This window comes from Cnephaeus nilssonii (genome assembly GCF_951640355.1).
Source record: "Cnephaeus nilssonii genome assembly, chromosome: 2".
In the NCBI taxonomy this organism is placed as follows: Eukaryota; Metazoa; Chordata; class Mammalia; order Chiroptera; family Vespertilionidae; genus Cnephaeus; species Cnephaeus nilssonii.
This window is the reverse complement of record NC_137073.1, coordinates 81,864,803-81,879,812: the sequence shown is the minus strand read 5'-3', so window position 1 is coordinate 81,879,812 and position 15,010 is coordinate 81,864,803. Positions and strand designations below refer to the sequence as shown.

The window sequence follows — 15,010 nt, the reverse complement described above, 5'->3', positions numbered from 1 at the left end:
GAAGCCTCAATTTTTCTCCTAATAATTACCCCAGACATTTTGCCACTGACCCACTTTCCAAAGGAATCAAATCCAAACACTGCATTATTTCATCAGATTTCAATGCATTTTAAATGAATGGGGATAGAAATAAAAATAACACATTAGGACAATGGACAGAGTTCATTTGTAAGCTTCTTCCATTTCAAATCTATCTCTAAACTTTATCCCTTTTGTTTAGTTTGCTTTATTCAACACATGCTAATTTACTTGCATATAAAAGAAAGCGTTTTGCCCTGGTCGGCCTGAGCACCAAAGGGTCTCGGTTTCAATTCTGGTCTAGGGCACCACTTGGGTTGCAGGTTCACTCCAGCTTAGTCAGGTGCTTGTGGGAAGCAAGCAATGGATATGTCTCTGTCACATCGATATTTCTCTCTCTCCCTTCTCTCCCTCTCTTTCTCCTACTCCTCACCCCCACTTCCACTCTCTCTGAAATTCAATGGAGAAAATATCCTTGGGTGAGGATTTAAGAAAAAAAGAGTTTTATTAACAACTAACTCCTTTCTTAATCAAAAAATAAAAGTGATCACTCATGTTTTATCATATTTACGTTTATTTTAAATACATTTTTATTGATTTCAGAGGGGAAGGGAGAGGGAGAGAGAAATAGAAACATCAATGATGAGAAAGAATCATTGATTGGCTGCCTCCTGCACGCCCCCAGTGGATAGAGTATCGACATCCACAGGCCGATGCTCTATCCACTGAGCCAAACCAGCAAGGGCTATCATATTCACATTTATATTTTTATCATAGTTAATAGAGAAAGGCTCAAGGACTGTAGAATAAAATTTAAAACCTAAGTTCAGTGTTTAGTTAGCACTAGATTGTTAAGCATAATTATTAGAATTTTATTACTTTTCTCTTTTTTCATAAAAATTTTATTTTTTCATTAAAAACTTTTGGCCTCTCACAAAATAACTATAGCAAACCTTAAAGGAACATCCTTTAGACAGAAACAAAAGCCTTCGATAAAAATAATTTGTATCTCTAATCATATTATACTAGGGTCTTAATATTAAAGAACAATCTCACCACTGGCAATTGACTAGCTCTTCATTTGTCTCTCTGAAAATAAGAGGTTTTAATCTCTTCTTGCAAGCCAGGATATTTTTATGGTTTAAATATATTTTGGAATTTGTTCCAATACTTAAGTTGAAAATATCTGATATTTTCAATTACTTAAAACATTTATGATTTTCAGCTCCCAGGAGAAATCTGCTGCTGAAGGGGGGGGGGTGGTGGAATTAAGAGCTGTTAGTCAGAAAGACACTTACGTAAGAACTATGATATTGGTCATTGGTTTGAAAGCAGGAAGTCCTAAATTTTAGACTCAAAGATTTAAGGAAGCATTATTCAGCACCTTTTCCTCTCAGAGCTAAGGCAAATGGCTGATGAGTGAAATCCTGAGAATGTTCACAGCTTTTCTCTTTCATTGTGTTGCAGCCCGGAAGGTGGTGAGATCCATCCAGAAATCTGTCGGCTTTATATCCAGCTGCAGTGCTGCTTAGAAATGTACACAACAGAGATGCTAAAATCCGTATGTCTGCTGGGGTCTCTTCAGTTTCATCGAAAAGGTAGCTACATTTAATATATTGCCATAAAACCTGAGGAATATTAAGCAGAAGCTCATCTTTTGCAAAGTACCTGCATGCACTGTATGTCTATCCACACATAATTAGAAAGGATGTAAATGTTCAGGAAATAGTTGATATCTACAGTAATAAAAGAGAAAGATGCAAATTGACCGAACCTTCGTGACACCCAACAGCCAATCAGGAGTGAGTATGCAAATTAACCCAACAAAGATGGTGGGTTAATTTGCATACACAGGTGCCAAGCGGCCAGGAGCGGGACGCTTGTGTCATCACTATGACAATGATGCAGGTGTTCTGCGCCGCCCCAGCCGCTCCGGGCCTCTGGGCAGCGTGGGAAGGCGGAAAGGTGGCTCCGGGCTAGAGCAAAGGCGGTGCCAGCAGCCAGGGGAAGGAAGGCCCATTCTTGCATGAATCTTTGTGCATCGGGCTTCTAGTAAATTAATAAAAGAAATCAATATCAATTCTAAATGCCAAAGAACACTGATCACCTTGAGCAGAAATTGTGATAGAAACAGTTCTCAATTTATTATTTTACCACTTGTGAGCATGACTTTGGTTAGAATTGACATAGGCATCAAAAATATATAATGATCTTACTAGGCTAGTAAATGCTATCCAAGATTGCTACTATGTATTTCCCTAAATGAATTAGCTTGCAAGAAGACAAATTGTATCCCAAAGATTTAAAAATAGGAGAAACTCAACAAACAAGAGGGAGGCATATTAGTTATAGAAAATCTCATTACCAGGCTTAAACTATAAAAGGAGTCTATTGGTGCCCTAACTGGTTTGGCTCAGTGGATAGAGCGTCGGCCTGCAGACTGAAGGGTCCCAGGTTCGATTCCAGTCAAGGGCATGTACCTTGGTTGCAGGCACATCCCCAGGAGGGGGTGTGCAGGAGGCAGCTGATCGATGTTTCTCTCTCATCGATGTTTCTAACTCTCTATCCCTCTCCCTTCCTCTCTGTAAAAAATCAATAAAATATATTTTAAAAAAAAAAGAAAAAAGGAGTCTATTGGCTGAAATGACCGAAGCCTCCAGCAGTGGCAGTGGCTTCAGCATGGTTTGACCAGACTACCGACTCCCATTCTCAGTGATGTTCTGTCTTCTTCTGGCTTTACCTTCAGGCTGCCTTCCCCCACATTAGCAAACCGATTGGGACAGTTCGAGTAATAACATCTGCACATCACGAGATCCATAAAAAGTCAGAACTTCTCCTTACTACAGACTAGCAAACATCCTAAGCTTCATTCTGATTGGACCAGGTCAGATCATGGGTCTACACTTGAACAAATCACTGTTGCCAGAGGGATGGAATTATGTGGACTGGTTTAGGCAATCCAGGCCCTTTCCTGGAACTAGCAGAGGGTCAACCCCACCCAACCAGTGGCTCTTACATGACGTGAGAGAGTGGAATGGAGTGAATGCTAGGAGGAAGCCAAAAGTTCCATTACTGGAGGAGTAAACCCATATTTTCTTCACTAATTCACCAAACAGTAATTTATTGGGAACCTCCCGAATGCAAACATTTTGTGCTTAAGCTCAGGAGAATAGAGGGTACATAAAATGAAATACTTGTCTATTATTTAAATTCAGAGATAGAAGAAGTTATTAAACTAATACTCAAGGAGAATCTTATTGAAAGGCTTAGGCTTGAGTTGGATTGTGAAGAATATAGGGTTCAGGTAGGGAAGGAAAAAGACACTTCAGGGGAAGAAACAAAGAGATTTGAAATAAAATGAGCATGTAATTTGAGGGGAGCTAAATAACATGATAAAGTATTTGTAAAAATTATATCTGTGTATATACAGATGTATACACACACATAGGACTAAAAACAGGGTCATGCTATGCTCCAAAAAAGAGAACATTTTCTCCATGTACGTATACTATTTATTTTTATCTTCATTCCAAAAGCTTACCTTTCAATGGTTTCTATCTTTACTTCTGTTACTAATACAAGTGAACTTGTTTGAAGAGATTATCTCAACACTCCTGAAGCCTGATCAGAAAAATGAGTATCATACACCCTGATGAACTGATGACATCCAAACAGGTTGTCATGGCCCAATGTATTTACTTGTCCTCTTCTCTCTCTCTCTCTCTCTCTCTCTCTCTCTCTCTCTCTCTCTCTCTCACACACACACACACACACACACACACACACACACACACACCTCCCAGCTCTGTTTCAAAGTAAAAGAGGGCCCCTCACCCAGATTTCTTCCTTATTGTATTTGGTGTTGAGCATACAAATAAAAAAAACACATCACCTTTGAACTGATCAGCTCATTTGGTCTTCACTGTCTTCTGTCTCCATTGTCAGCATTTGACCTACTTCCTTCCCTTCCTCTTCTTTTAAAAATAATAAACCCTGCTTCTTGCTCTAGTGCCTAACTTATATACAATTCTAAACATAATATAGCTGATACAGTGGTATCTCCAATGTGGCCTTGGGCTAGGGAAGGGGCCCATCTAGATGACCTCACTAAGTTCTTCAAGAAATGAATGCACCACCAGTCAGCCAATTTCCAAGCCATAAACCGTTCTTTTTTCATTCATTTATTTGACACATATTTATAAGCCAGCCACAATGTACTACTAAATTCTACTACTTAACATCAAATTTAATAACTTATAATTCATGTTGACTGTTAGCTTTCCTGAGCATCTCTTTAATCTTCTGTCCATGTCTGCTCTTAGGCCACCATCAATTCTAACCTATGTTACTATGGATCCATCTGTCTGCCTTCCATCTTCAGAGAGATAGAGATAGAGATAGAGATAGAGATAGAGATAGAGATAGAGATAGAGATAGAGATAGAGATAGAGATAGATAAATGGAGAGAGGGGGAGAGAGAGAGAGGGGGAGAGAGAGAGAGAGAGAGAGAGAGAGAGAGAGAGAGAGAGAGATCAAATAGTCCTTAGAGTCTCAGGGGAATAGTGACTCCCATTCTAGCCTGTAACACCCAAAATTTCTTTATGCTTAGAACCCCTTCTGGTATATTTATTTAATGCTATTATGAAAACTGGTGTTTTGATAACTTTTAGGTTATCTAATTTCTTCTTTGTGTGAGTGTTACAGGTTGGCCATTCCCCTCTTCTTTACTATTTCTTTTCCATCAAGGAAAGAAAAGGAATTGTAATTGAGTCATTAAGTTTGGCTCAATAAGAGTCTAGTCAATTTTTCTTTGAGATTAAATACTGAAACCAAATTGCTTCACGGTTATTTTTATTTCTAATCACCTCCCTGGCTGCCACCAGAGGTCCAGCAAGTATTGTATATCACACTTAGTTTTACTATTGTATCGAGTAGTCATGAGTTTACTCCTTGGAGGGCACATAAGGTCACTGCAGGTGCAAAGAGTATGGTTTCTTTGTGGGGAAAAAAGAAGCCTCAAATCATTTTAACGTTCCTGCAGTGTGCATGAATTTAGTAACAAAGATTGTCATTTTCTCCCATTTAAGCAAATCATGATTATCCTTAGTCCTTAGCAATATCTTTAGCGGATCTTTATATATATTTTTTTGCATATACAATGCTTCTGAATTGTTGCTATCTCATAAGTTTGATTGATACAATCTATTATTTGGAAATCTTTTATACTTTACAACATTAAGCTATCGCCAAAGAAATGAAGAAAAACTACTAAAATGATGTTTTCTTTTTTTCATAGCCAACAAAATTAAATTAAATTACCGAAATGTGAGGTAAAATCCACATTTAATAAAGGCTATTGGGTTATCCCATGCAGAGTGTGGTTCTGAAAAACTATGTTTGTAGTTTATATTTATGAGGAGAATAATTTTAGACATCTTGTAGTTTCATATTCCAGCATGTTAAATTGTAGATTGGACCATTACTTGACAAAGTCTAATTTCTATGTTTATAGTGAAAAATAGTTGCTCTCACTTCTTCACACTTTGGTTGGTAGGAAATCTTTTCCCATAACTGAGTCCATGTATCACATTGACCGTAAATGCCATTTCCTGCCACCAGATGAAATGAGATTGCAGGTTTCATTCACTCTAAGGGAATTGAATGATCCTGCTCTCGTGGCCATGGCTTTCGTCTCTCTCTCTCATTCTCGTCCCAGTCAATCAGTTTTGGCAACAGTCCCATTCTGAAGGAGCAGAGATGACAGAGCACTCCATGTGACTCCCCTTCACACCTGACCTTGCTCGTTCCGTCTTTGTTCTCATCTCACCTCACTTGTCAGTGGCCGTCTCTGGCTCTGCTCTGCCTCTCTGCCACAGCATACAGCAAATCTGTCCCCAGGTCCTCTGAGCGTATACCATTTTCCCATTCTCCCCCCAAAATAAGGGGCTCTCTCCCGGAATGTGTCACCATGATTAACACAGAGATAAAAATATGCAGAGGAAATGTAATCACAAGAGGGAAAGAATAGAAAAATGTTAAAAATTGAAAAATCTTAATTCAAAATCTAGTGGGAGCTGAGGCCTCAAGAGGCTCTAATGAGAAATTAATGAACTGCTATCCAGCAACATTCAGGATGAATTCAAGACAAAGAGCAGACTATGAACAGTAAAGACTCTAATATATCCAGCCTCGCATTAAGAAAAGGAAATGACCCACACCAAAGAAAGAAACAAGCGACATAAAGACAGAAATGGAATATAGTCAGAAGTAAAGACCTTATCCTTTTCTAATGTAATGAGGCAGTTGATACTAAAATAGAACAGTAGGTCAGAAGAAACGAAGCAGAATAAACCTTAAAATAGACTATGATTCCAATTCTGAGTGGAAACGTGCATTCATTGTTTGAGCAAGTATGTATTGAGCACCTAGCATATGTAAGGCATCATTGTAGGTACAGTGATCAGGCTGAAGAGATCCCTGTTGTTGTGGACCATATAGTCTAGTGCAGTGGTTGGCAAACTCATTAGTCAACAGAGCCAAATATCAACAGTACAACGACTGAAATTTCTTTTGAGAGCCACACTTTTTAAACTTAAACTTCTTCTAACGCCACTTCTTCAAAATAGACTCGCCCAGGCTGTGGTATTTTGTGGAAGAGCCACACTCAAGGGGCCAAAGAGCCATATGTGGCTCGCAAGCCGCAGTTTGCCAACCATGGGTCTAGTGCAAAGAAATAGTTTTTTTAAAAAATGTTATAAACATCCCAAATACCAATAAGTGAGATGTCAGTAATGAAAATAGAATGGGTGATGTCATCATGACTGGGTGTTCTAGAAGAGATGGTCAAACTCTGTAAGGAGATAGCATTTACTAGTAACCTAGATTTGAATGACAAGAGGAAACAATCTCATAAACACTGGTATCTAATGCAAAGGACCCAAGATCAGAACACATGTACACTGTTTGAATAATATAAACATGACCAACTTCTGAACTCTAAGGGTGATCTAAAACCATTAGTTATTATTCTATCGTCATGTCTTCATATACCAAACAGTTACTAAGACACCATAGTCATCACCTTTTGTCAAAGTAGATATGAGCTGAGCAGTAGAATTAAAGGAATGATAATAGCCTCCACTGATTATGTACCTTCTACTTGACAGGTGCTTTATACGTGTTATTTTATCCTTAAGTATCGTTTTCCCCTTTTCACATTTGAAGAACCCGAGGCTGAAAGAGGTGACTTGTCCAAGGTCACACAGCACATTGGTCCCATTGCAAAGTTTGTAATTGGTCCTCTAATTGTCCCATTTTCCACTAAGCTATATTGGAGAAGGACAAAGAGAGCATATTAAACGGAGAAATGGAAAATAATAGCACTATGATTAAATTTTATCCACAGATTTGGCTTATTTATTATTAGTGTGCTACTAGTACTGCAAAATACCATGTTTAATGAATAAAATCCATTGTATTTAATTTCTTTCCAAAATAACATGAAGTTCAGAGAGTTACGTTTAAGATGGGAGAGAACGTGAACTCCAGAAATCATTTAATGATTTATAAAATGTTTTACTTTGAGTTAGGAAGCTTAATGTTAAGAAATGATGAAACTTGGTAAAGTAAAATAAAATAAATGCGCTCAATTGGTTAGAGCATCGGCCCCATACACCAAGATTTCAGATTCATTCCCAATTCAGAGCACATCAAAGAATCAACCAATGAATGCATAAATAAGTAGAGCAACAAATGGATGTTTTTCTCTCTCTTTCTCTCTCTCACTCTAACCAATAAATAAAAATTTAGCCTTAGCCAGTTTGGCTCAATGGAAAAAGCATTGGCCTGCAGACCAAAAGGGTCCCAGGTTTGAGGGCACGTACCTTGGTTGCAAGCTCCTCCTGGGCCTGGGCCCTGGTTGGGGCTCCTGCAGGAGGCAACCAATTGATGTGTTTCTCACATCGATGTTTCTCTCTGTCTTTCCTTCTTTCTTCCACTCTCCCCAAAAATCAATGGAAAAATAACCTCGGGTGAGGATTAACAAAAAATAAATAATAAATAAATAAATAATAAAAATGTAAAATATACCACTTATGTGCTCCAAAAGGAGCATGGAACAGACTGTGGAAACTCAGCGGGAAGGCAGGGGTGGGTGGGAAGAGATTAACCAAAGAATTTGTATGCATATATACATGACCCATGAACACAGACAATAGGGTGGTGAAGGCCTGGAGGGGGGCAGGGCAGGTACCGCCTAGAAGGGATCAATGGGTGAAACAAGAAGACATCTGTAATATTTTCAACAATAAAGTTTTGTGTGTTTTTTTTAAAAAAATGACCATGATTTAGCCTTAGATACCTACTGTGGGAGAGCTGAAATTAATTAATTGTACAGTAAATCCACCTTGTCCAGTGTTCTGCTCTACTTTAAAGGCCAGAAATGGAGCAGTGAAAGTCTCATAGGGGCCTCTTCTAATGTATCTTCTATTGTCTGGCCCTTTCCTGTGCTGCCCGGGGACCCTGTGCTTTCTCACTCACCACCATGAAGCCACCTCAAGGGCTGCTACTCTGGGAGCAGTGATGCGACTACAGTGCCTAAGGATCACAGAGTTAGCACTTGGGGCAGTGAGGGAAAAGGGGATGGTTCTGTATGTCTTCTGAACTGGCAAATGTTTATTTCTCAGTGTATGGGCAAGAATGGAGCTCTGTGCATGATATAATTGTTGTTTTCCACTATGTGTTTTATGGCACTCTGAATAACTTCTTACCATAGTATAGAAAAGCATTTGAAACTGTTTCTTCACATAGGTAAACAACTGAATTAATGTAACTTATTTCTATTTAAATTACATGCTTTTTAGAAATGGGAGAGTCAAAGTGGATTACTTAACAAACAGCCTATATTTCCCCAGGTGTTTTTTTTCACAGTGCGTGGAATTAAAAAGCACCTACCAGTTATGAAAATGCATGAGAGTGAGAATAACTGTTTGGATAAGCTTCCGTGCATCTCATGCCAGCCATGTTCATTTTGTTTTCACAGTCAGTATGACAACTGTCCTAAAGCCTTCCCTGGGCATAGTCTCATAGCAGATAATGTGCTGGAGCACACAGGACATAGGGAATTTGCCCCTGCCATCAAGGAAATGATAGTACACAGATACATTATTAGCTCAGAGATTATTGGTTTGTTTTGTTTTGATTCTGGGGGAAATTTACGTAAATGAATAAAATTGACTTTGCTGAACACTACTAGAGGCTAAACTCAGGACCTCAGAAAAAGGCACTGTGTATGTCAGTGCTTCTCATTGTCACTGGTTGGCTGAAGACAGGCGGGAAAGCAAGAAGGAATGGAAGTAAAAAGGAGAACAAAGGAGAAAGAGGACTGGAGAAATAAGAGATCAGGAGAAGGGAAGTGATCTCTAGAGTGGAGTGTAAAAAAAGACCCCCACTCTAAATAAATGACCCATCCCAATCCCCCGGGCCCATGGCTAGGACCTCTGAGGGTGAGGGTGTTCTGTGGTACTCTGGAGACTGCCCCATAATCAGATGTAGTTTTGTTCCCCTAAAAGGGCTGACGATTTCTCACGAATATAAGAATAACCAGCCTTCCAAACTGGTATGTGCTTCATGGGTGGTTTCCCTTAACATTTCCTCAAACATGCCTATTATATTATCCATAAACAGGCTAAAAATACATGGAAGTCCCAAAGGAGCTGGAGGCAGCAAGCTCTGCAAGGCCCTGAGAAAAGTGGCCAACTTTTTGATATCCTAGTTCTAAACAGCGATGAAGCCAGCTTAATGATTTCAAGGTGCTCTAAAAGCTCTCCTTCTCCCCTACCTTCATCCCCTATCTGAGCAAATATTTGTTCAGTGAGGCCTGAAATTGATTTTTCAGGGGACAGAGTTGTTGTTGTTTTTTATTTCATAATAAGAAGTGAAATGATTTTCAATGCATATTCACTTTGTTGGGTGAAATAACACATTGACTTAAAGATGCCATTTGATTCCTTTCCTGAGAGCCCACCTGATGTTAGAGAAAAGGGCTCCATTCTAAGGACAACTTAGAATAATAATTCTAAGGGTCAAAGGGGGAAGCTGTGGAAGAACTCAAGTTGGCCACTGTCCAGATCTGTGGGGTGTTTCTCTGCTGACTCCTTAATGTGGCTTAGAAGAGCATCAATGAACTATGATCCTTTATCCTCTCCAGCCTCATTGCTCACCAGCAAGCCCCTCACCTGTCCCCCACCCCATTCTCTGCCTTACCACACTCAAGGCATCTTGAACTACTTGGAGGAACCTGAACTTGCAAGTTCTTCCCAGTTGTTCCCTCTTCCTGAAACCCACACTACCCCACCCCACACCCATCCCCTTCACTTGGCCTACTTCTATACTTTCTTTGGGCCATAACTCAGATGGGACTTCTTATAGGAGGAAGCTTTTCTTGGCCTTTCAAGGCTGGGATGATGCCCACCAAGTGTGTCTCCCAAGCATTTCCATGGCACAGATTGCAGCACGTGTTACATTGAGGGATAGTGCATGGTTTCTTGTCTGTTGTCCTTTCTAGATTTGATTGCCTTGAGTGTGCTCACCATTGTACCCCCAGCATTTAGCACAGTACCTAGAGCAAAGTAAATTTTCAATTAATAATTATTGAACAAGTTAGTGAATTGCTTTCATTCTGTATCTGTTGTCAAAAGACAGGGAGTATAATTGGAGGAAAAGCTTGTCCAGAGATGTTGAACTGAACTCATGCATGTACTATTTTCCCTCCTACTGAGAATCTATTGAAATAACAGAAAAAGATATAATGAAAAGAATAAATCCATATTAGTTCTTATATCTGTCAGGGTAGAGTAACTGCTGCATGAAATACCAAATCTCAATGGATTAGAATAATACGAGTTCATTATTTATCCATCCCATAGTCCAATGCCAGAGCTGAGTGGGGTTGGCAGTGTCTCTCTTTCTGTTCTCCACATCCATTCAGTCATCAGGGAGAGGAAAGAAAGCATAGGGGATCATATGGGACGATTTCTAGGAGCCAGTCTGGAAAAGGTATAAATCACTCCTGCTCAGAATCCATTGGCCATAACTGTCACATGACCCCTCCTGTTTGTAAGAGGAAAAGAATATAGAGGTTGTCTCCCATGCCCCTGAAAAATAAGAAAGGATGACTTCAACAAACTAGAACTTTTAAGGAATTTCTAAAAACTAGGGAATTTCTCAAAACTAGAAAGTACTTGGGACTAGATTGGTGAATATAACTAAACAGAGGAAACCATAGCTGGATAAGAAACGCATGAAGAAACAAAACAAGTTCATGCAGTAGAAAATTACTACAAAAGTGAAATCAATTCTGCAGATACTTCAAACTTGGAATCAACAATTGCAAATCTGTAGTCGAAAAGCTGGGCTGCCCCATGCTGAGCAAAGGAGTGAGGGCATCATTGCTTGCCCCAGGAAAATGCCTGGTCTGAGTGTGAGGACTGCAGCAAAGCAGAGCACAGTGTAAAATAACTCTGAGCTTCTGAAAGGACAGCTGTTGAAATAAGAAAGTAAGCACAGGACTCCTGTGTTTTTTCCCAGGGTCAATTGTTCAGTATATTTTATTAGCATAGGAGCGGTAAACAGGAAACTCAGCAAGCATGGGACCCCCAGAACAGGCTGATGAGAAGCACCAGAGAAAGACAAATATGATAGGATTTCACTTACATGTGGAATCTAAAGAACAAAATAAGCAAAATTGAAACACACTTATAGACATAGAGAACAGACTGATGGTTGCCAGAGGGGTGGGAGTTGGGTGAAAAGGTGAAGGGATTAAGAAGTACAAATTAGTAGTTATAAAATAGTCACAGGATGTAAAGTACAACATAGGGAATATAGGCAATAATCTATATATATAAAAGCCCAAACAACCTTTACGACTGTTACGACTGAATGACTGGTCAACCAGTTGCTATAACATGCACTGACCAGGGGGCAGATGCTCAATGCAGGAGCTGCCCCCTTGTGGTCAGTGTGCTCCCACAGCCAACCTCCACAGCTCCTACCCCTGCCCAGCCCCTCCCCCCAATCCGCCCCAATTGGGGGGGTGGGGTGGCGGCTGCCAACCTCCTGTGGCAACTCCTCCCAGCAGGCCTACTTACTGTGGCCTCTCCCCGCCACTGGCTGCCCCCCCCCCCCGCCCCTATAGGCCCTGATCGCCAGCCTGGCCGAGTGACCCCACCATCACGAGTTCATGCACTGGGCCTCTAGTATTGTAATAACTATGTATGGTGCCAGGTGGGTACTGGAAATATTGGGGGAACACTCTGTAAAGTATATGATGATCTAACCACTATGCTGTACACCTGAGACTAATGCAAAATAATACTAAATATAAACCATAATTGAAAAATAAAATTAAAACCTCTTTTCAAAAAAAAAAAAAGAAGCACCCTTTATAAGCTTTAGACACACCTTGTCCAGCCACACATCCCGCCCCTCCTCCACAATAACCAGAAAGAGGATATTGTAATCAGAATGATAGGCAAACAGATAGCCTCAAAGACTAATCTGAATATGTTATCGAAGAAATGTGTGGGTGGTCTTTCTCCTTTGCTGGTGGAAGTGGGATCCTTCGGCTATCTCAAGAAAAAGAATTTTCTGAGACTCACACTGGAGGATGAGTGATAATCATTTGTGTAGAATTGCATCCCTCAGTTTCTAAAGTCCCATTTCCCTTAATCCAGGCCTGGAAGAGGTGCAGCTGGGGCTTCAGCAGAGCTAAAAGCAAAGCCCATGTCCAGAGTAGAGCTGGGCCCAGTATGGCATTAGGCCAGTTAGTCCATCGGTCCATTGTGTGGGGCCCACATGGCTGTGGGAATTGTGGGTGAATGCAGGAGCGTGAGGCAAGAGGCAAGAGGAAGAGAGAGCAAACTCCTTTGTTTAGGAGTTAAAGTATCTCAAATCTTCCCATGCTTGCAGTGGCCATGCTATTCTGGCCAATGAGCTGCTCCCAGGTGTGACCCATAGACAAGTACCTTCCCTATGTCACCTAGACTTTACTGGGCATGCGCCTATTCTTCCCCTCTCCAGTGTCTTACCCCCCCCCCCCCCCCCCCGCCGCCCACCCCGTGGAGGACAGACTGGTGGCTTCCTGGGGATTATTCAACTGCAGTTTCCTGGCAAAACTGCATAAATGACTATACTATTTGGCCTTTCCTTTGCTCCTTTTCTCTTATGAATAACCAGGTTATTTACAATGGTATCAAATAGACATCAGGAATGACTAGATTTTTAAGAAAAACCAGTACCCTGACAGGGAAATGCCAAATGCAAAAAACAAACAACTGATACTTCAAGAACAAGTTTTAAAGTGGAAACAGATGAAGAATTTAAAATATATGTAATCAGTATTCTCAGAAAGATTTATTAGTATGTCATACCCATAAAACAATAACTGTCTGCAAACAGAAGGAAGCAGCCAGATTCATTGGAAACAAAAAATGGTATCAACCAATAAAAATGCAATAGCTGGATTAATTACAGTTGGAAGACAATTCTCTTTAGTCTTTGGCATTTCTGTACATCTTGCAAAGTGAGGCACTGACTGCCCCTTGTTTTACACTATCTTTTCCAGGATGTTTATTTAGTAAATACCTTGGGAAACAGAGACAGTGTCTCCCTCCGGAGCAAAGCATGCTTACTATTCAGTATAATGAAAATGTTTCCCTCTGGAGCAAAAGGCAGACATGCTTATAAAAAGACTCAAAATCCCTAAGCTCAGCATTCCTGTTCTGTCACACAGCCTCCTGGATGTATGGATAAGATCTGGCCCTTTTTGTATCTCCCTGCGGGAATTAGTACTCAAGAAACCAATGCTGACGCTCTGGCTACTGCCATTGTGTGAGTAATAAGCTGTCTGTCTCCGACCCAGGGGTCTCGTGTCTTCTTCCAGTACCTATTGAACTGTAGCAGGCTAACTCACAGATAGAGGAAAATCTCAAACCTTCACAGTTCTTAATTATTATAATGGACATACTGAGAGCCTAAAATAATGAACTGAAAGATCAAGTCAGGGAATTCTCCCGGAATTTACCTCAAAAATAAATATGGAATATGGGGGATAATTAAGAAAAATAGATGGAATTCTGAAAGAACAGAGAGAATAGAAAGAAGTAGGTAACCAAGAAAAATAGAGAAAATTTTCTAAAGCCTAAACAAAGATTTAAATTGAAAAGGCCATAACTATCAACAAATTTCTCCATAGATATTTCATTACAAAGAGAAAAGGCTGCATCTACAAGGGTAAAAGCTGGCAGAAACCACCTTAACCAAGCAATCAATAACACTTAACTAACATCATTAATAATGGAACAAACTGATTTATGTGCTTTCTGACACATGACAACGTAAGAAGGTCAAAATATCACTTCTATAATATTCTTGCCAAAAGGTTTTCTCGTAATCTAGGCATATGAAAATAATCAGACAAATCCAATATGAAAGACATTCTATAAAACAACTGGCCTGCACTCTTCCTTCAAAAATATCAATAACATGAAAGACCAAAAAAAGGGTGCTGTTCTAAATAAAAGGAAAATAAAGAAACAGAACAACTAAATGCAGTCCATAATCCTTAATTGGATCCCTTGATTTTAAAAAACAAACTATATAGCCCTGACCAGTTTGGCTCAGTGGATAGAGCATCGGCCTGCAGACTCAAAGGTCCCAAGTTTGATTCCAGTCAAGGGTATGTACCTTGGTTGTGGGCACATCCCCAGTGGGGGGTGTGCAGGAGGCAGCTGATTGATGTTTCTCTCTCATCAATGTTTCTAACTCTCCCTTCCTCTCTGTAAAAAATCAATAAAATATATATATTTTTTAAAAAATAAAAATAAAAATAAAAACTATAAAGGATATTATTGGAACAATTGTGGAAATTTTAATATATACTATTAAATAATGGCACTGTACCAAATTGCATTGACTCATATTTAACCAAAGA

At 39.8% G+C, this 15,010-nt stretch overlaps 1 protein-coding gene across 1 annotated transcript in view; it reads left to right on the top strand.

Annotated features, from left to right (window-relative positions):
* Nucleotides 1-15,010, top strand: part of RGS7BP (regulator of G protein signaling 7 binding protein) — a 99,829-nt gene that overhangs the window by 59,730 nt on the left and 25,089 nt on the right. Inside the window, exon 4 of the mRNA XM_079792238.1 lies at nucleotides 1,486-1,616. Within this exon, the coding sequence (XP_079648364.1) occupies nucleotides 1,486-1,616 (131 nt within the window). The remainder of the gene's footprint in view (nucleotides 1-1,485; nucleotides 1,617-15,010) is intronic.